Raw genomic sequence first — 24184 nt, forward strand, 5'->3', positions numbered from 1 at the left:
CCACAGCGACGGGTATCTGTTGTGAGTCAAAAACCTGCATAGAGAATGAACACGGAAACTTGGACTGACTGAATCCATTAAAGTAAATGTATCACGATACCAGCTTGTATACTTCGTTTTATTTGCATGTCAACTGCATATTCTGGTGACTTTGTATTTCAGGTAGCCTGTGTATTCAACTTGTACAAGTTATTGGACTTCGGGTTCACTTGGATCATCTTCGGGCTTTAGATCACTAAAGAACCCAAATATTAATGAGTGTGATTAACCGCATCATGGCAGCAACAACGGTGGTATGTAGTAATGCTACCCCGCGTGGAAAGACTGTGCCATTATTAAGCAGCTGTGTTAACAGAAGCTTGGCATCATCGGAATGAGATCGAAGCTGGATCGGAGAAAACGAAGGTACACCATCGCTGGAGTGGGGGAACGAAGGTACATCATCTGAGGAGTATTATATTGGTGGTGTGGGGGAACGAAGGTAGTAATACTACCCACTATTATTCCTCTTTTTAGAGGTAGTGGGTTTCTTACTTCTCCGTCTTTACGATTTGAGCTGGCTATGCGGCTGCATTGCCACTTTTGATTGGTCCAAAAACATCATCGTCGCAGGTCTTCTTTAGCAGAGCTTTGGCATCGGACTTTGCTCATCGCTGCATGGCTTTGTATTGTCGGCATCAGAATTTGACTAGTCCTCTGGGTGAACTTTGTACTTCATCGCTCACTTGGGTGAACTTTGTACTTCATCGTCATTGGAATGAGGACCTAATCAGTGGGTTTGCACTTCGGATGGTGTCATCGTCTTTGTATTTAAGACTACGGGTTCATTTGGAGCATCGGTATCACTTTGTACCACCATCCTTTGCAGCATCGTTGCCTGGGTATGAATTGCATCTTCGGTGTGTAGTCCCTGCACATCAAAAAATGCTTGGGAAACATACTGGTTGTAAGGTAAAGGACTAGAACATGGATTACAATTCAAAACCCAAAGAGAAACTTTGGCCGTCCAAATATGACAACCATAAGGATCTCAGGAAAACAAACGGCATTGGTTTGTAACCCAACAGAGCTGGCTGAGACAAATCTCAAAGTCGGTCAAAAAACAAGTATAAGAATAAAGGTTCACTGAACATTTTTAAACAAGATACGAACTGTAAGCACTTGCACAAGTTCGTGTAAGACTAAAATAAGTTAAAAAGTTCAAACTTGTCTCTTCATAGCAATTTTAATTCATTGGATTATTTTGGCAAACAGTTAACAGGCATTCCAGATCTGGCTTTTCACATGGGATTCGTTCGATTTTGGGTGGCACCCCAGCAGATTCTCTATGTAAGAATAACAAATTGACAGAAATCTGAGTCGAAAGAGATAGAAAACTGAAAACAAATTTCAGAAATTCTTATCATATTTAAAAGAAAATACATTTTGAGAAGGTAGAATAAATTCTTTACTCATAACCTGATTCTAGCGCCAAATTGTGAACACAAATAGTTTGCTTCCACGACCAATTGATTGAAATAACAAAACAGTAAACAAATTGAATGAAAACAAGAATCATAAGCAAAATATAAGGTGCAATCAGAGTAAGAAGACATCAACTCAAGTGATTTACGTGGTTCGGCATTGCCTACATCCACGGGGTAATGATAGTGTGAGTTTTATTAAGTATTGATTTCATTACAAAGGTGATGAAGCTCCATCAGAGATGGAGTTTTCTGAGAAAAGTAGTCAAGGAAGGAGACTGGTCCGATCCCCTTTTTTACCCTAATAACGTTTTTTTATATAGGGTGAGTGGTTACGAGTATTTTACTAAACTATCCTTAGCTTAGTTTCTAAGCAGACTCATAACTAATTCCGCGTGCGCGGTTGTATTATTGTGTCCGGCTTCGGCTCGTAATCTCCGTCCATGTGTCAAGTTACATTTCGGTGTATAAAAAGGTCATTGAAATTTTTGGGTGGGCCTTTTACCGTTCAAAATTATGAACTAATCTGAGTCAACTTAAAGTCTGTGCAACCCGTAGGCTTGGTTATATGGGGAGCCAACTACATCTGTACAACTTGTTGGTTTGGTGAAATGGTGAGTCAACTACATCTATATGACTTAAGGTATTATGCACAGAAGATTATTAGATCTCTTCGATACAATAGGATAAGATGAAACATTCTTAGGACTTTGGAACTTTTTTGTCCTCCAATGTAACTCGGGCGTGGTTTCTTCTTTTAGTTTCTGTTTTTCAAGTTATAGGATTAGGTAAGAAGAAGTTAATTGAAAGTCATAAACTGACAGGCTAATCTTACAAGGAATCATGTTCAAAATTGGCCAGCTACCGTGTCCAGTGATTAGACTAGACGCTGAGAAACATTGGTGCACATTATGCTTAGCATGCATTGTTTCCCCCTTGTCCAGTGTGCTTGAAAAGACACGCTGTAGGATTCGTTTTTCAGGTCTTCTTTGTAAATTAAGACACTCAAGTTACCTCCACACTATAGATTCTTTGCATTAAGTTTCCCTTTTTTTAGTGTTTAAGTTTAAAGGAATAATAATAATTAGGGTTTTCTAAAAAAAGTGATGGGTTAAGATTACAGAAGACATTCCAATTGATTCTAATCCTCTCTAATATTTCAAATTTTCTGCGACAAAACTAAAGAAAAACTTATCTTTTTCTTTGTTTATATTTGAAGCTAGTTTATGTATGGGATTTGACAAAATTTAAAGTAAGTGGCTGCATGTGAAGCTAGAATTATTTTTACGAATTGCATTTAAGGAAGCATGTTGGAGTATTAAATAGGATGCACGTTTGCGTTTAACTCGATTGGAAAAACGTTGTAAGCGCATTTCAAGCTACCAAGAACACACATACCTACCACTCAACATGTATTTGCACAAAATGTGAAGTTGTCACATTTATTGTAGTCCATGTGCCTTATTAAATCATACTAACAATAATACTTTACCCCTTATCTAGGGTTTCTTACTTTTAATTTCATGTCATATTCAACTATTCAAGGAGTGTTGCAGTGGTATTGAATATCATTATTGGAAGGATATTAGGCAAAAGAGTTGAAATTTGTTTGAAGGCTGTTTCAAAATATATATCAATGCATTAAAGGTGGGGAAGGTTATGTTGGCATTCATTCATACAACAAGTCTACAAAGACAAAATCTAAAGTTAACCTTTTCTTTAGGGACAAGTTGTAAATGGTGGAGTTTTCCCACTAAACTGGTGAAAATTCTACCCCACTCCAGAGACTAGTATACTGTTACCACTGGTTGACAGAATTTTCACCCTACGGTTGCACTAGTCTACCGGTTGAGTATGGAAAGGACAGTTAAAACCCACAATCACAGGATCATTATACAATCAGATTCAAAGGCTATTATTCATGGTTTCATGAGGGAAGTTACCTTGGATTTTCTGGTAGGTGGAGTTTCATTTGTCAGTCTCTCCTTCCGATTCGATTTAGACACAGCTTTAGAGAGCCAATTTCTTAGCAGATTGTCTTGCTAGAAAAGGTGCTACTCTTGGCTGAGGGAATGTGTTGAGATGTAACCACTAGACCTAGTTTTGTTTCACGGCTGGAAGAGGCTTTGTTGAGGTGTTGCCTGTGGTCTGTCTGGTTGTAAAATTCTGCTTTAAAAGATTCTTTCATATTGTATAATTGTTTTCACCAGGAGATGAAAAAAGGTTGGGTGAAAATTTTCTCTCTAACCCACGATTTCCACCTCAAACCCCTCCACTTTGCCCATTTGGTGGATTTCTCAATTAAAAGCGTCTTGTAGAACTTAACCTGACAAAGTCTTGTAGAGCTTTGCTCAGTTACCATTTTGTAATTTATCTGGCATTGCCTTGAGAGCACACACAAAAAACTGACCTACTGTTGATTTTAGGTTGGTTACCTGTGTAATTCACTTAAAAATGCATCATGGTAAATACGATTGATTTTGATCAAACACAAAATACACTGGGTAAGTTTTCATTGTCAATGTATTTAAAACTTAGGTGACTGATGCTGGCGGCTGAACGGCCGCTGAACAGTAGTCACCTCCACGGGGGTTTCAAGTTGGATATCCAAATATTTGATAGGTTATATGTTGCTGGTCTAACCCACTTCTCAAACCCCCAGCTTATACACCAATAGGTCTCCTAAATATTGGTGGATTCAGGTGTTCAACTTTAGTGGCCCATAACGGGGATGACACATAGGCTTGGTGTATAAGTTTTGGAGGAAGGAATTTGGTTGCTGGTAGAGTGCAAAATTCCTGTAGTAGAAGTGCAAAACTGTCAAATTAGAGCAGCCGTGTGAGCAATAGTAAACAGTAGGAGATGCACACTTTTTGGAGGAAGTGTGTGTGATTCATACTGATTGATCTGCATGAGCGAACAAGTGAAAATGAAACCAAATTGTTTTTTTTTTGTAGCTACTAGCAACTAGCTTCTACGAACCCGTACGTGTGGAGGGAATCAACATCAAGTTCTGGAGACTTTCTGATGTGATCGTATTCCCTCACTTTCTTTCTGTCTCTGCCTCTCTCTTCCATGTTTTGAGTGAGTTCTGCACTTCTGCTTCTGACTCCACTCTTCCCCATCACTCTCTCTCTCTCTCTAGAATTATGAAGAGAGATCAAGATAGAGAAAGACATTGTCATATTCTTGGAAGAGTAAGATGCAAAAGTAAGCCAAAACAGATGAGTGGATCTCAATTTAAAGCATTCATTCAATAGACTGGTTTGGATTTTTTTTCTTTTCTTGGTTTTATTTTAAAGACAGAGTTTGTGTGACTGCAAATGTTCACTAAGAGTCTAAGAGTGTCAGAGTAAGTGATGAGGGTGGCGAGAAGGAAGCTGTACAAGCTAAGAAGAGCGTGCCTTCATTCCTACATGAGTAAATACGAAGTTGTTACAAAATTTGTTTTATATGGGTGAAAACAATTATTTTCGTGGTTCTGAATCTAAACTTAACAATTGAATGCATTGGGCAGGTGTCACTCGTGGTCATTGAGTGCTGATATATAAGACGTAAAAGTCCGCATAGAAAAGTGAATGAATTAAAAGAGCAAGGTTCATGGGTGGCTATAGGTATCAGAATTGTTCCGAAACACTTTCACGTATGATAGATAGGTTAAATAAGAGGAGGATCCACTAACAATCTTATATGTATATTGTTCAGATTTTAAAAATATAATAAAAAGAACATATATTGCTCAGATTTTAAAAATATAATAAAAAAAACATATCATCAAAATATTATATTCAAATTCATTATTATCTAGACTCTAAAAAAAATTTATTCAATCTTGAATAAATAGTATACATATAAAATTGTATATGGATCATCACTCGTGGAATAAAGCTGATTACGATCAGTTTGGAAGAAATTATTTCATTAGTAATAGAAAAGAAGTGAATATTGAAAACAAATAGCAATCTTTCCTTTGTAAATCGGTAATGATATTTGAAATATTTTAAAGCACTTGGTCAAAAGATGGAGACAGAATTTGGGGAGTGGTAAAAAAACTGCAACCAAACTAGAAGGCACTGGATGAACATTCATACACCACGGATGGCATTTTGATGTACTGGAGTTGTCAGTAATACTTGAGGGAATGGGTGTGAAAAAAAGTATTACCTGTCATTTGACTCATTTTGTAAGGAAAAATACAACCATATAATGAGGCTCATTGACAAATCACTTCACAATGTCGCGCAAGAAATAAAAAGAAGAGACAGTGCTATAGAATGTCCCATTATTAGTGTACCACTGATGAATTATCAACTCCATCAAATGTCATAAGATGGTCATATAACCATAACTATATATGGAGACAAGATGGATGTTTTATCAGTCTGTTTTACCTATTCAAACACTTCATATCCCATGCTTTTCTTGTACTACTATTATCATCCAGAAGTTACATAGTTACTGACTTATTTCATCAAAAGTGGCTATAACCTGTATATACATATATATTTGATGGATTAGATAGTTGTTTGATAAGAATGGATTAGATAGTTAAAAAGCTATATACTGTAAATGCTACTGATAGATTTGATGGTTTACAATCATTTGATAGATCCAATCGACGTATCAATACATCCCACCCTACTCCTCCATAGTCCATTGTAGCTTCAGGTTTTGGACATGCATAGAATTACATATATACACTCCATGTGAGGATTGCTTAAAGCCTTAAACTACAATATCCGAATGATGTCTCTTTACACCTAAGTTAATTATTCTGGCACGTGTCGTGAACCCACGGTCACTTGCCAAAAAACTAAACGTACTCCTGTTTGAGTTCTAAAAAATCACAAAACTTGGAAGAACCAATGATCTAAGACTTTTGGAGAGAGAGAGAGAAAGAGAGAAGTAGCAATAAAGGAGTCGCAGGAGATGGGGTGGACAAAGTGAATTTAAAGAATTGAGTGACCGGTGAGATTGCACACACGAGATTAGGGCTTTGAGTTTTGCATGTCGGATTTGCACCGACACCACGTAGCTTCAACATTAATCCCAACCTCCCCTCTCTCTCTCTCTGTGGGTGTTTGCATGGGAAGTTGTAGAACCATTTTCGTTGCATGAGAGAAATTATATAGAGAGAAAGACCGTATTTTCAGCTAGCTGCTTTGGTCATAACTCCAAGAATGTAACACTTCAAAGTGACAAAGTCCAAACTCAAAGTGAAACTGAACAGCCTCACTCTGCCAAAACTGATGGGCGAGCACCTTCTGCAAACATCTCCAACCACATTTTCTTTGACCTTTTTTTTCTTTTTTTTTTAAATAAAATAAATCTAATCTCTTATAAATGATGTACTAGTATTACTGTTAGGGTTTGTTTTATTGTACTGAACAAATAAAGTGTGTAAGGTGAAGTAAATATTTGTTACACATTATTCACTAAATTCCATACGTAGAACTCTCACTCTAGCCCTTTCAGTTTCTTTGTTTAGATTTCTGCTTCCATAAGTTTCTTCTCAAGTTCAAGTACTAAAATCTCAGACCTATTTTCATGTATGTATTGAAACAAAAAGAATCTAATTTATTTAGACAGCTTTTTCATATATTTGTAATGTTGAACATTTTTGTGCATAAAAAAATCATCTTGTTCCCTTTTTTATTTACTTTTTTTGGTATAACATATTATTGGCCAGTACTTAGTCTAGTACAGCTTAGATGAGAGAATTAACATTAGAGTATTAGCCAACACTTAGGCTTAGCTGATGCAGCTCTCAGTAAACATTTCTCTCTTAACACACTGTTTTTTTCCCCTTAAACATATAGCGGTAGTAACTAGTAAGTAGCATAACGACTGCTTATAAAAAAAGGTAGCATATATAACAACCACAACTTACTTTAATCGATAATTAAACTAAACATCATCCATATGAAATCATGTTTTATGAAACTGTAGCACATTATATTATCTTAGGTAGTACTATATACTTCGGGAATGACCTTGATTATGAGAGGCTAAAAAACATCCTTCTCATTCCAACCATTATTCTTTCTGATTACAAAATGACCAATAAGTATTAACTATTCATTCAAACACTTAATTGAATATTTTCAGTTAAGTATTTGACTAATTAGCAGTTCTTACTTTGGGTGAAACTTTTCTCCACAGGATTGGGATGAGATTATGTTGAGTATTGGAAAAAAAAACCCTCGAGTCAATCCAAACTCCCATGCCTAAAATAACCCAAATGTTGCAATTACTATACACCAGTACAACTACACCACCGCTTTCAACTCAAACCCTAACTTTTCTCTTGACTTCGAAAGCACTGTTGACTAATTTATACTACTACACTACACCCCCTATTTATTCCTGCAACAACCTCTACCATTAGAATAATCTTTTTAGCACTTAATAGCTCTCTTCACCCTATAGCTCCCATTAATACTCTCTGCAAATAAAACCAAATGAGAAGAGAAAATGAATCCTCTCTATAGAAAATAGAGATAAAATCAAAAATAACCAAAACAGCCCATCCTTTTAAAAGCTTTTAATCTTCTCTGCTCTCTGCACAGTTCACATCTCTCTATCCCCCCCCCCCCCCCCCCTCTCTCTGTGTGAATCTATCCTTCTATGATGATTATGATGATAGGATTCTAATAAAACACAAGCATGAGTTGTTTTCAATGGGTTTCAAACTTGGCATGCAGGGGAATTAGGTTGTACTATGAGTAATGGGCTAAAGTGTTTATGATTTAATGCCAAAGTGTAAGGAATTCAATACTCCATATGCATGATGATACACTTTTCTTTTTCATTTGTGTATCATCAATATATATATTTTTAATTCAGCATCATCATCGCGTTCTCTCCTCTTCTCAGATGTGATCTTTGTTGCACCGTAGTGGGATTTATTTATGATTTTATTTTATTTTATTTTTGGTCTAATTTCTTTGGGAGATGGGAATGATTGTTTTATTAATATATTCAATTCAACTGAAAAAACATGTACAGGGGTAGGTGAGAAGGCTGGCTATAAGAAGAGAGAAGAAGTGTTCTGACTGCTACCTTGAGGTTTCAGAGACAAACCCTATAAGTTTATTTTCATCTGATTATTGGCTACTAGCTTGCTTCTGCTAACTAGAACAATCAAAAGCAAATCACACATTTTGTTTGGTTCACTCTTCTCCTTCTCTCAAATCTATAAATTAAACCTTCTTTAAATATTACATCAGTATCAGCTTTTCTCCGTCATGGCATCATCTAACAGACACTGGCCAAGTATGTTTAAGTCCAAGCCTTGTGATTCTCATCCTCAGTGGCAACATGAAATCAATCCATCATCTCTTATGTCATCCTGCCAGAGACCTTCATACACTCCATCAGGTGGAACTCGCATGCTTAGTTTCTCGTGATATTTTATGTTAATATTCATAAGTTTCATTACATATATACATAAACCCTAGGAATCAAGTTTGAAAGGAAGTAGTCTTTTTTTTCTTTTACCTAGCTTGCTTCAAAAAGCCTATTTATAATTAACTAATTGATACCAGTTTGGTTTTTTAGCTCCTGCAGGAAATGAAGAGAGAACTCTCGAGCCAAAGCCTCGTTGGAACCCTAAACCAGAGCAGATACGCATACTTGAAGCCATATTCAACGCCGGAATGGTTAACCCACCAAGAGATGAGATCAGAAAAATCAGAGCTCAGTTACAAGAATATGGCCAAGTTGGTGATGCTAATGTGTTTTACTGGTTCCAAAACAGAAAATCCAGAAGCAAACACAAACAAAGACACAGTACAAAATCATCATCATCAATTAATAATATTTATCATCAACCCTCACCTAAAACCCTAACGGCACCATCTTCTTCCTCGTCTTCTTCTTCCGAGAAATCTTCTCCGAAGAAAACTGGCAATAACAAGAAAAACATTGCTGCGATGGGTACAACAGGTGTTAATTTTGTGGATGCTTTGAATTCTCCAACGGATTCTGTTAATCAAACATATTTTCAAACTACTCAAGGAGAACTAATATCGTCATCTCCTGATCCGTTCTTTTTCTCCGCAACAATGCCGGTGCAACAGTCCGGTATTGGTAGTACAGGTTTTACTCAAGGGTTTTGTTTTTCGGAGTTGCCGAATGTTATCCAATATCCTAGTCAGAATCATCATCAGGGAATTGGGCAATGTTCCAGTCTTTTACTTGGTGAACTGTTGCATCATGGATCAACTCTAAAGAAAGACGAAGCAGTTGACAAATTGAAGGACTGGCAAAAGTTGAGCTACACTACTACTAGTATTACTTCAACAAGTACTATTCCTTCGACCGTTATTGACACCATACCGTCTTCTACAATTACATCAACAACAACTGGTTCTACTTTGATCCATGATATACAAGGTATTTGCTTTATGTTTTTCTTCTACTTTTTCAAATACTTGCTTGTCATCACAGATCAGTAGTAATTATAATATATCACTCGACCTTCGGATGTTATGGAATTATAGATCATCTGCATATAACAACACGTACTAAGAATGCTTGGCAACGTACCATTATATTCCTATATACGGAGCTTTCATGCTTTCACTTCTTGATGTATGCACCATAATTTTGGATCAATTAGAATGTGATTAATGACATTGAAAACACTTATATGTGATTATGCTTTTGAGTTTTGATAAGGTTTGTTATATGGATATACATACACTTCTTTGGTTAAGATTAATTTAAGGAAACGTTACAATTGAAAAGCAACAATATATATTTATTATTCCATATAGTCGACACTGTACGTGTGTTGCTACGAATACTTGCATGGCTGCAATTCTTGACTAGATACTTTCATAAAAGTTTCAATTCTTACGTGTGAATTTTGTCTAGGAGGAGGAGGAATTGGCGAATCAGGTGATATAGGTCCGTGTATTGTGGCTAAATCGACGGTATTCATAAATGACATTGAGTTCGAGGTATCAATGGGCCCACTTAATGTTAGACAAGCATTTGGTTACGACGCTGTTCTAATCCATTCCTCGGGTCAGCCTGTGTTCACTAATGAATGGGGTTTCACCCTTCAATCTCTTCAACCCGGCGCTTCCTATTATCTGGTGCGCATTTTTTCATGAATACCAGCTCATATGAAAACCGAACACGATAAACATAAGGTTTTTATTTCTGTGACCTAGCTAGTTTCATTGTTACTTGCTAAACTAGAAATATTTAGCGTTTGCATTCACTTTTTTTAAACAAAAAGGTGAAACGTGTTTTTCACGGTCTCTTTTTTTTATATAATTTTTTTAACAATATTCACTTTTCATCCTTTGATTCACTAGTTATTACCTGATATTCAAAATGGAGAAGAGAATCTGTAATGGACTATGAAATGCGAAGTATAGTGTTTTCTCATTTTGGAAGGAATCATGGTTAATTTGTTCTTGATTTGGTAGCTTTTATCGGTCTTAGATGATCCGGCATAAATGCATTACAAGTCAGTATGCATGCAAAGTTAAAATAAAAATAGTTATTCTGTGGTTATTTTCTTTTCACTTTGCTAATGTGTTTTTTCTTTTTTTGAAGCATACTTTGCTAATGCGTGTGTTGTACTAATTGGATTTAATTTTGGAATAATTACAGATGTAAGAAACTTTGACCGCCCGAGGTGTGACGGAGAGATTTTAACTAGGAAGGGTGGGTGTATCGATCGACCTGTAACATTTGCACGCATGTTTTGGTTGATGTGATGATGTTGTAGTTTTATCTTTTGCATTTTATGTCGTGTTTTTTTTACTATAATCAGTTCTTGTTTAAGTAAGGTTCTCAAGGAAGTGTCTGTTTTAGGATATCTGGAAGCATTTATTAGCAATATTGCATCTGCAATGAACTAATGTTTGGTGGATCTTACATCTACCTTTCTATTTAAGCCCTACTATAATGGAAGAAGTGCGAAATTTATTACTTGTTTTATTTCTTCTTAATTGTTATATTGAATTTGATATTAAATGGTGTTATTATATGTGTGCACCATTACGTGATTGCTTAGAGTGGCAAGTGTGCTACTGAAATGCAGATGTTTACACTCCTCCTAATTACAGCATGCTTAAACACTATTAATAAGATAAAGGGGAACGAAACACTAAATATTAAGAAGTATCAATATACAAGAATATTTGGATGCGAACTTAAGTTGATCAATAATTCTGGTCTCTACTTACAGTATAGCTAACGTAATCACCATAAACTTATAAGCAGTATACATTTTAAGCTCTTTGTCAGAATGAACAACCATACGAAACTAAATTAATAAGTCACCTAATGGAATTTCTTCGACTGAAAATAATTAGTCAAATAGGTAAGTGATCAAATGTCCTTCTAACATAACAGTAATGTAACCGATCTGAATTCAAGACTCGTCATCATCACGTTATTACTTACCGATCATAAAAACAAGTGAGGGGCCTCCACGAACTTGTAGTTATATGGTTTTAAAATTTGAAGGGAAAACTCTGCTGTGAAAGCAACAATCTTCCCATTAGACGACGTGCCACATTAACCATTTGAAAGAATAATAAATAGTAGCTAGTATCTGTCTGGCCATGGAAAAAGATAGGAACTATAAGAAGATGTGCCGACATGAAACATTTGAAACCAGTAATCTTACAAATTCCACCAACACTGTGAAATCCATCCCTCCCTCATTATCGATTTTTAGCTATTTCACATATTAATTCCCACTTGAATACTTAATTAATTCATCTATGGTATTCGTATTTGTACGTACGTGCCTGCCGAATAATTACGAGCTAACAAATCCAGGTTGATGTGATGATTTAAATATTACTCTCTCAGTTCTTTTTTAATAGGCCAGTTTTTATAAATAAAAATTTCAAAAAAATAGACCAGTTTCTTAATTGGGAAAGTCAAATGTTTCTTGAATTTTTTGGGACCACTTTTTTCTTAATATTTTTTGGTGACAAGTGTCATGTGGACCACTTCACTTTACGTCTTTTACTAACAAGTGTCACGGGACCATTTCACTTCACTTCTTTTATTGACAAGTGTCATGAGGACCACTTTCAATGATTAATTTACTTAAATTTCGTTAAAAAAAAAACCGATCTATTAAAAGAACTGAGTGAGTACTACAAAGAATCATCTTTTTTAGTCAAAACTACGTTTACATGGATAGATATGGGTTGAGTGTGCGCAGATTTAAGTAGTGTCTCACTGACGTAAACATAGTACGGAGAAAAGCTCCTCTAGATATTGGTGGTGTTGATGATGACTTGATATGCATCTAATTAACTAAGCTATAATGATGATACGGCCGGAGGTAATATTCATTAGCTCTCCCTCTCTCATAATATGGATCCATCTATGTATCAGTCATTTCAATTGGTCATCTAGCTTGCCTCTCTCTGATATATTTAGCTCCTACATTTATAACATCTAACCAAAGTTGACATGGTTTAGTAATGGTAGCATTAATTTCATAAATATCTAGGACGAATGTAGATATACAGATACTCAGAGTAATTGATGATCAGCCAAGACATGGTCAGTCGGTTGAGATATCCCTTTTGCAGAATTGCTGTATAGCTACTATGTAACAAGTGTAGTATAGGTTTGCAGGTGGACTGCAGGATGGCTTTTTCACTAAAATGAGAACAGTACTATGAGCTTCGCATGCAATCTACTTCTTTAATATGCTCTACTCTACTTTTAGCGTAGGATCGACCTAGCTTTTACCCAAAGGATTTGTAACTGGTAACCGGAAACATTTACTTTCACTAGTGGGCCGCTGCCACTGTTAGGGGCTGACGAAGAAACATGCGTGACCCAGAGTCAAATAAGTCATTAGTAAAGCAAAGTAGTTAAAATAAATTTTAGAAAAAAAGTTAAAAAAATTTCTTTCTTTTTCGTTCTATAAGAAATTAAAAAATATTTGTAATTTTACTAACATTTTTATTAATTCGAAAAAAAATAGAATAACTTTTTATTGATTATCTTTTTTACAAAGCACGATTCAGTTAAGGAAATTTTAATTTGGGCTTGTATTCTAAATGCAAAGCAAGAACACAGAAGCAATAAGATGATAGGTTTAATAACAACAAAACTAAGTTCGGTGAGAAAAATCTATGTCGGTAGTGATTCATCCTTCCCTGATTTCTTCCCGAGAGTGTTGGTTTGGGTCAATATTGAAAAGCCTCTGGTTAAGAAACTTTTAGTGAAGGTAGGAAGATACCCAGTTACAGAGCTATTCATCAATTACCTTAACCTTCCATTTTGTGACCACTGTCTTAGGTTTGGGAACAAAAAAGATTGTTGTGCGATTTTTCAACATAGACCTCTAAAGGATATCTATGAGATCTCTGTTGACTCTCCATTCCCTAGTGATGATCTCTTCATTCTGAATGATATGCATGTTCAAATCTGGACTCCTTAGGACAACTTCAACCATCATGAAAAATCTGAGTCTGTTGAAGCCTTTCTTGCTCATCCGGAGTTTCTGAAACTTTTCTTGCTTTTTTCCCCGCACAAGACCTACCTGTAGATAATCATGTTATCTCTGAAGAAATGGAGAATATCTCGAACCCAAATCACTCAGAGGATTTAAATTATGATATGCCTCTAGTTTCTTACTCAATATACCTGAAAATTTCAACTTATCTACTCAATCGGTATCTGAGTCCAATCGTTCAGTTAATTCGGAAATGTACCGAGTCATCGAAACGATCAGAACCAGTGAGTCTACTCCTATCCTTGAATCAGGTCTTCTTCAGGATATTATCAATCCAATTCAATTTCGAACCCCGACTCTTTTTCCCCCTGTTCATGCCAATTTATCCCCAATTCTTCTTATGAAAATGTCAGAGAATCTTTTGAATCGCCTCATTCAATCTCATCAATTTCTTCATTAATAAAATCTTCAAACCCTATCGTCTCTACCCCAATTTCAAGCCAAAACTTTAAAGTTTTCAACTCTCCCAATTTGTTTTCTGACCCCGCTTTTAAAATGTCTGTAACTGATTTCGATCTCTTTTCCTCTTCCGAGAAACGTCTTTCCATCTCAAATGAAATTGGATCAACTCTCTCAATAGATTAGTATGAGTCAAATTTGAAAGAAAATAACAAAGGAAAGAACCATATCTACCCTTGTCTTTATCTCTATCTCCTCAATCGATGCAGAAGGATGCGACACGGGTATTCTTCTCCTTCTCCTTAATCTTAATTTTCTTTATTTTATTACTTAATCCCCTTGCTGCAACATTTAATTTTTAAACTATAGTATTAATCTCAATTCAACATTTAGTTTAGCCACAATTTAAGCACTGATTACTTTCGGGGTTAACACATTAATCATCACAACATAGTTCCCCATTTTAAACATCATAGACCACTAAAACTGGTTATTTTCTCATCCCATTTTGGTTTATTTCTTAGTATCTAAATTAATTTGTAGTCATTCGCTCATATTATCCTACTTTTCTGCTTCCTTTGTATGCTTTAGTTCAATAGTATAACCTGTTTGTTCTTGGGCTTATTTGTTTTTTTTTCTAGACTTTTAACCGTGAAAAATGAAATTGATAACATGGAATGTGCAAAGGTGTGGTAACCCTTTCACACAAAATCATCTAAAACAGATTACAGAGATTGAGAAACCTGAAATTCTATTTCTCTTTAAAACTAAGTCCCAAAGGAACTTAGTAAAATCTATTTTAGCTTCTTACCTCAACGTTCATATTGTAGACCCGATAGGTCTAGCAAGAAGACTATCTATAGCTTGGGTCGCAATGGTTTTCATTTTGAAATAATACAATGAAACATTAACATGATAAAATATCATCGTCCAAACAAATTTCGAAGCCAAACAGTGGATCCTAACATGTTTCTATGGAAGTTCATACCCTTCCAACAAGAACATTGATTAGGACTTCTTAAAAAAAAATATCAGAACGTGTTTATATGACTAAATCTCCTTAGGTTATAATAGGAGACATGAATATCATTTTTGACCAATCCAGAAAACAGGGAGGCTTATCCTTTAATAAAAAAAAATACTAGTGAATATTATAACAATATTCTCCAGAGAGCTTATTTGATCTCGGGTATATAAAATATGATTTCACTTGGAATAACAGACAATGAGCAGGAAATATTTAAGGAAGACTAGATAAAGCTTTTTCTAATGCAGATTGGAATCTGCAATATCCTAAATCCAACCTCAATCATTTAGCGGTTGTGGGCTCTGATCACTACCCTATTTCTTTGTCTTTAGATAGTAGTTTCCAAAATACAAATTCGACTTTCAAATTTTATGATACTTGGCAGAAGGAACTTTCTTGTGTCCAAGTAATCAGAGAATCTTGGAACCACATTATAAGGGATAACCCTGCAGATTCTTTAGTTTCAAATCTTCAAACACTAGGGGTCAATTTACAAGACTGGAAAAAAAAAATTGGTCTTCCATCGAAACAGATAAAAAAATTACTTAAAAAGATTGAAAATATTAATGCTTCTCAACATCTTTACAAAAAATAGGAACGACTACAGGATAAATTAACTCAACTTGAAAAAGTTTATGACACATAATAAGTAATAGCTAAACAACAATCTAGGGACGATACCGTAGCTCTAGACGAAAAAAGCACAAAATACTTTCATACTGTAACTCTAAAGAGAATGAAGTGTAATGTTATAGAATGCCCAAAAGATAGTAATGATGATGTAACTTTTAACAAAAAAGAAATTCATGTCATCCTAAATGATTATTTTTAAAACTTATTTTCTGCTGGCACAAGTGATAACTCTCATCATGATCAACTCTTCAATTCCATTCACTCTAGTGTTATTAATACTGAAAATGCTAAATTGATTCTTCCTCTCTCCAAAGATGAAATCTTGAACGTTAAAAAGAACAAATAAATCTCCAGGACCAGACGGATTTCCAACAAGTTTTTTCAAACAAAATTGGGATACTATGGGGGACCAAGATACCCTCATCATTCAACAGTTCTTCCAATTTGGAGCTATGCGTCCAGATATAAACAAAACTTTCCTACTTCTTATACCAAAAACTAGACATCTTAAAAATCATATTCAATTCAGACCTATCGGGCTTGATAACACCACTTATAAATTAATTGCAAAAATTCTAGTTAATAGAATGAAAATCCTCCTAGATGATATAACCTCCCCATTCCAAGTTGTCTTCCTCTCCAAAACACAAATATCTAATAACATTGTGATAGCACATGAGATTGTCCATTCTTTCAAAAACAAAAAAGCAAGAATATGAGGTTTAGCATTAAAATCGACATGTACAAAGCTTTTGACAAGATCAATTGGGATTTTCTTCTAGCATCCCTGAAGGCCTTTGGTTTTAATTCATATCATTAGCCGATATAACTCAACCTCATCCATTGCAATGGATCTTCAAGGGATTATTTTAAACCCACAAGGGGCCCGAGACAAGGAGATCATTTGTATGGAGATTTTCTCCAGACTTCTCTTTACTTATGATCTGAAAAAACTAATCGATGCAGTCAAATTAACACCTAAAAATAGTTCCATTTCCCACATCTTTTTCGCAGATGACTGTCTGCTTTTCATAAAAGCAGATTTAAATGAATGTAAGAACATTTTAAATACTATTGAAATTTTTAGTAAAGCTTCAGGGAAGCTTATCAACTTCGATAAGTCAGGTTTTTTTCGGTAAGAAAGTTCATGCAAAACACCAAAGAATGATGTCTAAGCTTCCCAAAATAAAAAATATTGACTTAAAGATACCCCACTCTTTATAGACAAAAGCCAAGATTAATACTTTCGAAATAATAGTGGAGAAAATGGAACATAGATATCAAGGGTGGAATGGTAAGGTATCACAAACTAGTAAAATGGTCCTAAATAAATCATTCATAACAAGAATGGCGAATTTCTAAATAGGTTGTTTCGTCTTACCAAAAAAATCGCTAATAAAATTTTATGCGATACAAAAGGACTTCTGGTGGGGGAAAGAAACCAATTCTAGAGGATACTACTCTAAAGCCTATATTTGTCTTTGAAAACCAATGCATAAAAGGGGGTTGGGATTTAGAAGTGCACATAACAGTAACCTAACATTGACAGCTAAACTAGCTTGTCCGTCTTCTAACTGAACCAGACTCACTTTGGGCTTCTCAATTAAAACCTAAATCTATTAGGAAAAAATCTTCTTTTCGGGCTAAAACATCTCAAATCAGCTCCTGGATATGTAAAGGTAATAACTAGCTCTGGTGGAACAAAATAGTATCTGAGAGGTATGAGATAACAAAAGTATAAACATTTGGGAGGATAAGTGGATACCAAACCTAGGCAGAACTTGGTTACAATACAAAAAAATACCAACAACCATTTAACACTTTGTGATTGGTCACACATATACAATTACTAAAAAGTGGAATATTCATTGATCACTTCTATGTTTGACTCGAATATTGTTGAAAAAATATGTAAAGTTAGGATCTCTCCGAGTAAGGTAAGTTCAACTAATTTTGATAGATTGAGATGGATTCTTACTAACTCAGGGGAGTTCACTATGCTAAATTGACTGAAAACAGAATCAATTCCAATAATCTTAATATGTCTGATAAATTTTGGAAACACTTATGGAATTTAGATGTCTCCCAGAGAATAAATATTCATACATGGAAATGCCTACAAAATGCAGTTTCTACTAACGTTAAACTGGCTAAGATTCTTAAGGATGTCTCCTCAAAATGTATCTTTGGTTGTGATGATGATGAGACTCTACAACACCGTTTCTTTCGTTGTAATTTTTCCAAATCAATACCGGCTTTAGCACCTAGTCCAGTGCAGTTCTTCTTTAATAATGATATCACTTTCATAGATATTTGTAAATCCTGGTTAGAAGAACCAAGCAGTTTCATTAGCATAGAAACCATTTTGACTAAAATCTGGTTCTTATGGAAAGAAAGATGGAATAGAGCCTTCCTGGAAAAACACAGATCAGCTGAGCAATTAGCTTTAGACATTCAGAGACATATTTAGTTTTGGCAAGATGGTTCTAAGAATATAGTTCAAAATCTGAATAAGGAAAGTCTTACTCAGAAAAATAAAGAAGTCTGGAAATTTCCTGGAAAAAAACCTCATAAAATAAATGTGGATGCAGCTTGGATTTCTCCAAGTAAACCCTTACACCTCGTTTGGTTTGAAGAATTGGATTTTTAGGAATTCAATTATGGGGTACTCCAATTCTAGGAATTGAATTCCAAGGAATTGAATTTAAATCCAATAAATTTGAGTTTGGTTGAGGTAATCCAATTACTATTGTTTTTACCTTGGAATCCAATTTCATTGCACTACTGGACCAATGCAATGGAAATCTATTATTTTGGGGGGAATCGGATTCCTAGGAGTCAAAATTTTCAATTACATGGAGTTGATTTGGGATGTTTGGTTCAAGAAATTGGTGACATTCCCCCGGAATTGGATTACCATGAATCCAATTCCTTGAACCAAACATGTTCTTAGGTTTTGGTTTGATCCTTAGATATGATGCAAGTGACTTTGAACAATGAAGAGCAAGACCAATCAGTGAAGCAACTCCGGAAGAAGAAGAAGAAGAAGAGGCAATAGGGATGTTTCAGACACCGAAATGGGAAAAAGAGCATCATCTCACCAATATTAGTATTGAAAGAGACTGCACAAATATTTTTGAATATCTCAATGGAAAACAATCATCCATCTCTTGGAAAAATCAAGTTATCATGGACGAAGCTAGACAGGAAACCGTTGACTGTCCAAATTTTTAAGGTTTCTTTTTCTTACCTAGATCGGCAAATAGTGTAGCAGACTTTTAGCAAAGGAAGCTAACACTTCAGTTGTAATTTAAATTGGGATTCTTCCCCTCTTTCTTGCATTAACAGTGCTCTTGCAGTAGATAAATCTAATGCTAGGCAGGTTCTTGATCCTACCATATTAGATGGCTCTACTTCGTTTGTAATCAGGGCTACCAACTCTTTAAGTTAGTTCTTTTTAATATATTACCAATTTGCAAAAATAAAAACAAACAAACTTTTTTACAAAGATTGTAATTGATTTCTGGTACTTTCATTTTGTTTGAAATTGGTGTTTGGTTTAATTTTTTCAAACTTAATTAAGGGTTGGTATTTGGAAATGACGTTGACCCATGTTGACTTGGTTAAATTTTGAGTTATGTTAATAACAAAAGTTACTCCACACACCAACTCTGGACAAAATGTAAGTACTAAAAATCAATTAACCAAAATTTTGAAAAATTGTTGTTTGTTAATATTGAAGTTTACTTTTAAATGTTAACCTTTTCTCTTCGAAGTTTTTTTTTTTAAAATTAAATCTAATTTGTCTTGATTAGGTATGACGCAAATGATTAGTTTTTTTTTGATGCAACAGAACAAGAACAAAATAATATTTATAATGAAACTTGGAGAGTCGAGTAAAAGATTGGGTGGAAGTATTTATTTTTTTTATTGAAATTGAGATCTCAAAATTAGACTAGATTAATTAGTAGATATAATTCGTGAGGCTCCATTAAATTCGTCATCCTTCAAAAATAGAGTACAAATTAATAGTAATTAGGTAGATTTGATGACGAGTTCATAAAAATTCGATGAAATTGGTAAAAATTGTTGTGAGATTGAAGTTAAGCTATTGATAAATTAAGGGAAATTGTAAAAAAAAAAATATTTGAAAAAAAAATATGACTGTAATTTGTAGAGTTTTTTTTTTAAAAAAAAAATAAATAAAAAACACGGGGACAAACATTGTGTTGATAAGTGCAGATTTGTGATCCATAGACCTGTTTTTGGTCTTCCGGTTACTAAAATGTTTACCCTAAAATTGGCATAAAGATTTAATAAAGAAAAATATTCGCTTTATACTACCTAACAATTGTGGTGTCAAAATCTTATGTGACCAGATGACCGGTGCAACAGTCGGGGGCCGAATGAAAAAAAATAATTCTCGAGTGAAACCACTGTTTCTTGTTATAAACCACTATTGCTTCGACAACAATTATATTCGTTAGTAATAAACACGGGTATAAAAATTGGCGTAGTTGTATCTGACTAATGTTGTTGTCTTCTTCGCCCGACTTTCACCCGATTTAATTAAATGATGGTCCGAATTAACTGAATAGAGAAACGATGTATTTTGATTATTAGTGGATTAAACTCATGCAATTGTGTATTTTGGTTGTTTGTGTACCTAAATTATCATAGAAAACGTTTATAACCATTCCTCATCGGTTAAAACTAAAACGTGTGGCGGAAAATTATGGTGGGATGCAAATAATTTTATGAGTCGGTTTTCGGTTTTACCATTTCATTTACACCTTAGTCCTCTCATCTTCTCCTATTTCGATTTTTTTGTTGTTCTCTATATTTTTCCTCAATTCTTATAACGAAAAGAACCAAAACTTCTATAATTCAATTGATGATAACTATTATCACCTTATACAAGTAGTGGGCACGTGCGTGACACGTCGACAACAATATTGTTTCCTACGTGTAAATAGTTTGGCGGTTCTTTGACATTGTATATTATACATCTCATTTGACAATTAATTATTTTTTTTTATTTTTATTTTTTTGTAATTCAATTTTCATTAATGGAAATCAAGATTACATAGATTTCAAGTACATCAAATTGAAAAAATAAAAAGAAACAACAAGCTTGTAGCGGTACATGATTGAAAATTCCGACAAGGAAAAGAGAAGGAATTCCAAATACTGACTTAATACAAGAATGTAAGAACCGATAAAATCGGAAAGAAGATGGTCTTCATAATATTCATGGACCATTTGATAAATCGTCTTCCTGATGAAGTAATGCTCCAATGATATAGGATTAATCTGCAAATTTATTGACCGGAAAATAGAGAGTAATCTAAACCCGGCGATCCACTTGAACAAATATATAATCAAGATCAAATAATCATTAAAATAAAATAGAATCACCATGCACTTGACAATTAATTATGTTATTTGTTATATACTAATGAATGAATCAACTTTTTTGATGAGTTTTTCAATTTATTTTTCTTAAACCATGTCTAAGTTTAAAGGAAAAAACATACAAAATTTTAAGACATAATTTTTTTTAATATTATTATTTATACTCGTTGCATAAATTATTCATAGGGCTTTCCAAATACATAAAATTCACAAAAATACGATATATGATTTCAAAGATATAATAAAGTTTTTAAATAGGGATAATCGGACTTTGGTACTCAAATTTTGTCCGATACTAGGTTTTGGTCTAACATTTGTCCAACGTTGGGGCTTGGTACCTGGACTGGACGTTAACTCGTATTGACCTATTAAATCTTGACTTCCATCTCATAATTATTACAAAAAATTATATTAAATTAAATTATTAAATGAGATTACAACTATACCCTTCAATCTATTAATATTTACACAGTAAACCTAATATTAACCCTAATTAGATCTATACTCTCCATCAACTCCTCCTCCTGCAACGTTCAACCAGAGCTGAACCAAAAACATCAGAGATCAAAACACTATAATTCGATCCCAATAACATCATCAATACCCAGCTCTTCCTCATTTCTTATTTTAAATTCTTCTCTCATATCGAACCCATCTTCTCAATCATTGGCATCAAAAATCAACCAATTCGTAAACCAAAATATATTCACTTCTTCCCATTTCTCTCAAACATCAAATGAATAAACCCCTCTTCCTGCTGCTGATATAGTTGAACTCCTATCACCATCAAAATCATTTTTCACAGAATTATCAGAACCTAATCCTAAATTATCAAAATCTTGATATTTGTCCAAATCCTGTATACCGACTCCAATTGATCACACCAAACCTCAAATTTCTGCAACCGTCTACCTCAAATCGAACGAATTCCTGAAGAAAATCCAATCAAAACATCCTTTACCATTATGAAATACTGAAGATTTTTGAATGGAAATCTTTTGATTATTGATGAGATTTGACTTGGAATTATCGAAATATGTTGTTGACGATGAATATCTATTGGCTTCTGCCGGAAATGATTTTGACGATGGTGAGGATATAATCATGCTGCTGAAAAAAAAGCTGATTTTTTGAATTAAAAATCTCAATCTTATTTTTTTGAACCAATTCTTATAGGGATTCGAATCTTATATGTGTTTAAACAAAAGGGTTTCACTGATTTTTAAATACTGGTGTTGTTTGATTATAGACAGTCAACTCGGGTTTGAGATGTTGGTTCAGAAATTAGGTTAATTGAGATGTGGATTTGATTTAGAAGTTGGGGTTTCGATCTATTGAAATTAAGGGAAGAATGAGACGAAGTTGATAAGGAAAGAAGTTGATGGCTTTGTGACGGAGAATAAGGGAAGAAGTTGATGGGAGTTTGCGGCGGTTGTGTAACTTGGTTACTGATAATATTCATGGAAGAAGACGAAGATAGAGCTGGTTACGAAGGCGGAGGAAAAATAGTTAAGTATTAGGGTTATTGGTCTTTTGCATCGGAGCCGTAGATATTAACCGATTCTTTTTAACCGTTGGATCTTAGACCCACTTCAGGGCTAGACTTGTAATCTTAGTATTTTACAGATTTTTATTTTACAAAATTAATTAAAGTTAGGTCATAGACAGTCAACTCGGTTCAACGTCCGGTCCAGGTACCAAGCCCTAACATTGGACAAATGTTAAATCAAAGTCTAGTGTTGGTCAAAACCTGAATACTAAACTCCAATTATCCCTTTTAAATATTTATCTTTGTTTTTATAAAATGACATTTTCATAAACATCGATTTTCAATGTATCTACACTTAAACCCCTATAAATATTCTTTATACTACTCTATTAAAATCTAACGGTTGATAAAAAATAAAAATCTTATGATCCGGTGACTGAGAATAGGAGTTTGTGATCCGAATTTTGTTTGTGACGCGAATCCTTTTTGGAATATTCATAATAAGAGTTTATGTAAGGAGGTCTGACGGCATGAAGATGAATCTTTGATATTCTCTTACTCACATTAAAAAAGGGGAGATTGAAAGAAACTACAAAACGTTTTAATTCGATTAATTGTATGATTTTAATCAAAATTGAAATTTAATTTTTTGAAATTGGGAAATCAAAGCCTTTTCAATTAAATTAGTGGATAAAATGGGTTTTTATAAGAATGGGTGTCGATTAATCTTTGTTTGATAGAAGAAATTGGCATTGATAAAACATGATTAAATCAAAAATTAAATGAACTTGAAAATTAAATTCAAACTGGGTGTTCCTGGAAGATTACAAAGGAATCACCGTGCATAAGGCCTCGTCACAGTCGACCAAAGGAAAGAAAGTGTTTAAGGGGAATGCTGGTTTCCAGTCAACAGGAGATGCTATCGAGTCAATGAGTTGGGAAATAAAAATGGAAATTTATCAAAATACCCCTTATTTATCCTTCTTTGTAAAAACATCATTTAGAGGTATGTTTTAAGTGGATAATGAAACTGAATTACTACTTCTTTGGATAATGAAAACTGAAATAGTATGTTTTTAACGTGTGAAAAGCGTCAACTCAACCTCCTACGGAGGTTTCCTTGACTTAATATACTATTCGATGTGCCAAAAATTAAACTTTAAAACTTAAAAAAGTGCCCTTTAGGGGTATTTTGAAGGATCTTGGAAACGAAGAGTATTTGTTTAATTTCCACAAATAGTAAA

General features: G+C 34.3%; 1 protein-coding gene across 2 annotated transcripts; it reads left to right on the forward strand.

Annotated features, from left to right (window-relative positions):
- Nucleotides 1-8550: 8550 nt before the first annotated feature.
- Nucleotides 8551-11173, forward strand: LOC113285648 (WUSCHEL-related homeobox 11-like). 2 transcript variants are annotated; one of them, XM_026534456.1, is made up of 4 exons: nt 8551-8843; nt 9024-9860; nt 10344-10624; nt 11094-11173. In XM_026534456.1, the coding sequence occupies exons 1-3, from the start codon at nt 8711-8713 to the stop codon at nt 10583-10585; spliced, it is 1212 nt and encodes a 403-aa protein (XP_026390241.1). In that variant the 5' UTR covers nt 8551-8710; the 3' UTR covers nt 10586-10624; nt 11094-11173. The 2 variants fall into 2 exon arrangements, with proteins under 2 accessions (XP_026390241.1, XP_026390242.1); XM_026534457.1 differs by having other exon boundaries at nt 10344-10567.
- Nucleotides 11174-24184: the final 13011 nt, after the last annotated feature.

The sequence above is a fragment of the Papaver somniferum genome, chromosome 6 (genome assembly GCF_003573695.1).
Source record: "Papaver somniferum cultivar HN1 chromosome 6, ASM357369v1, whole genome shotgun sequence".
Lineage (NCBI taxonomy): Eukaryota > Viridiplantae > Streptophyta > Magnoliopsida > Ranunculales > Papaveraceae > Papaver > Papaver somniferum.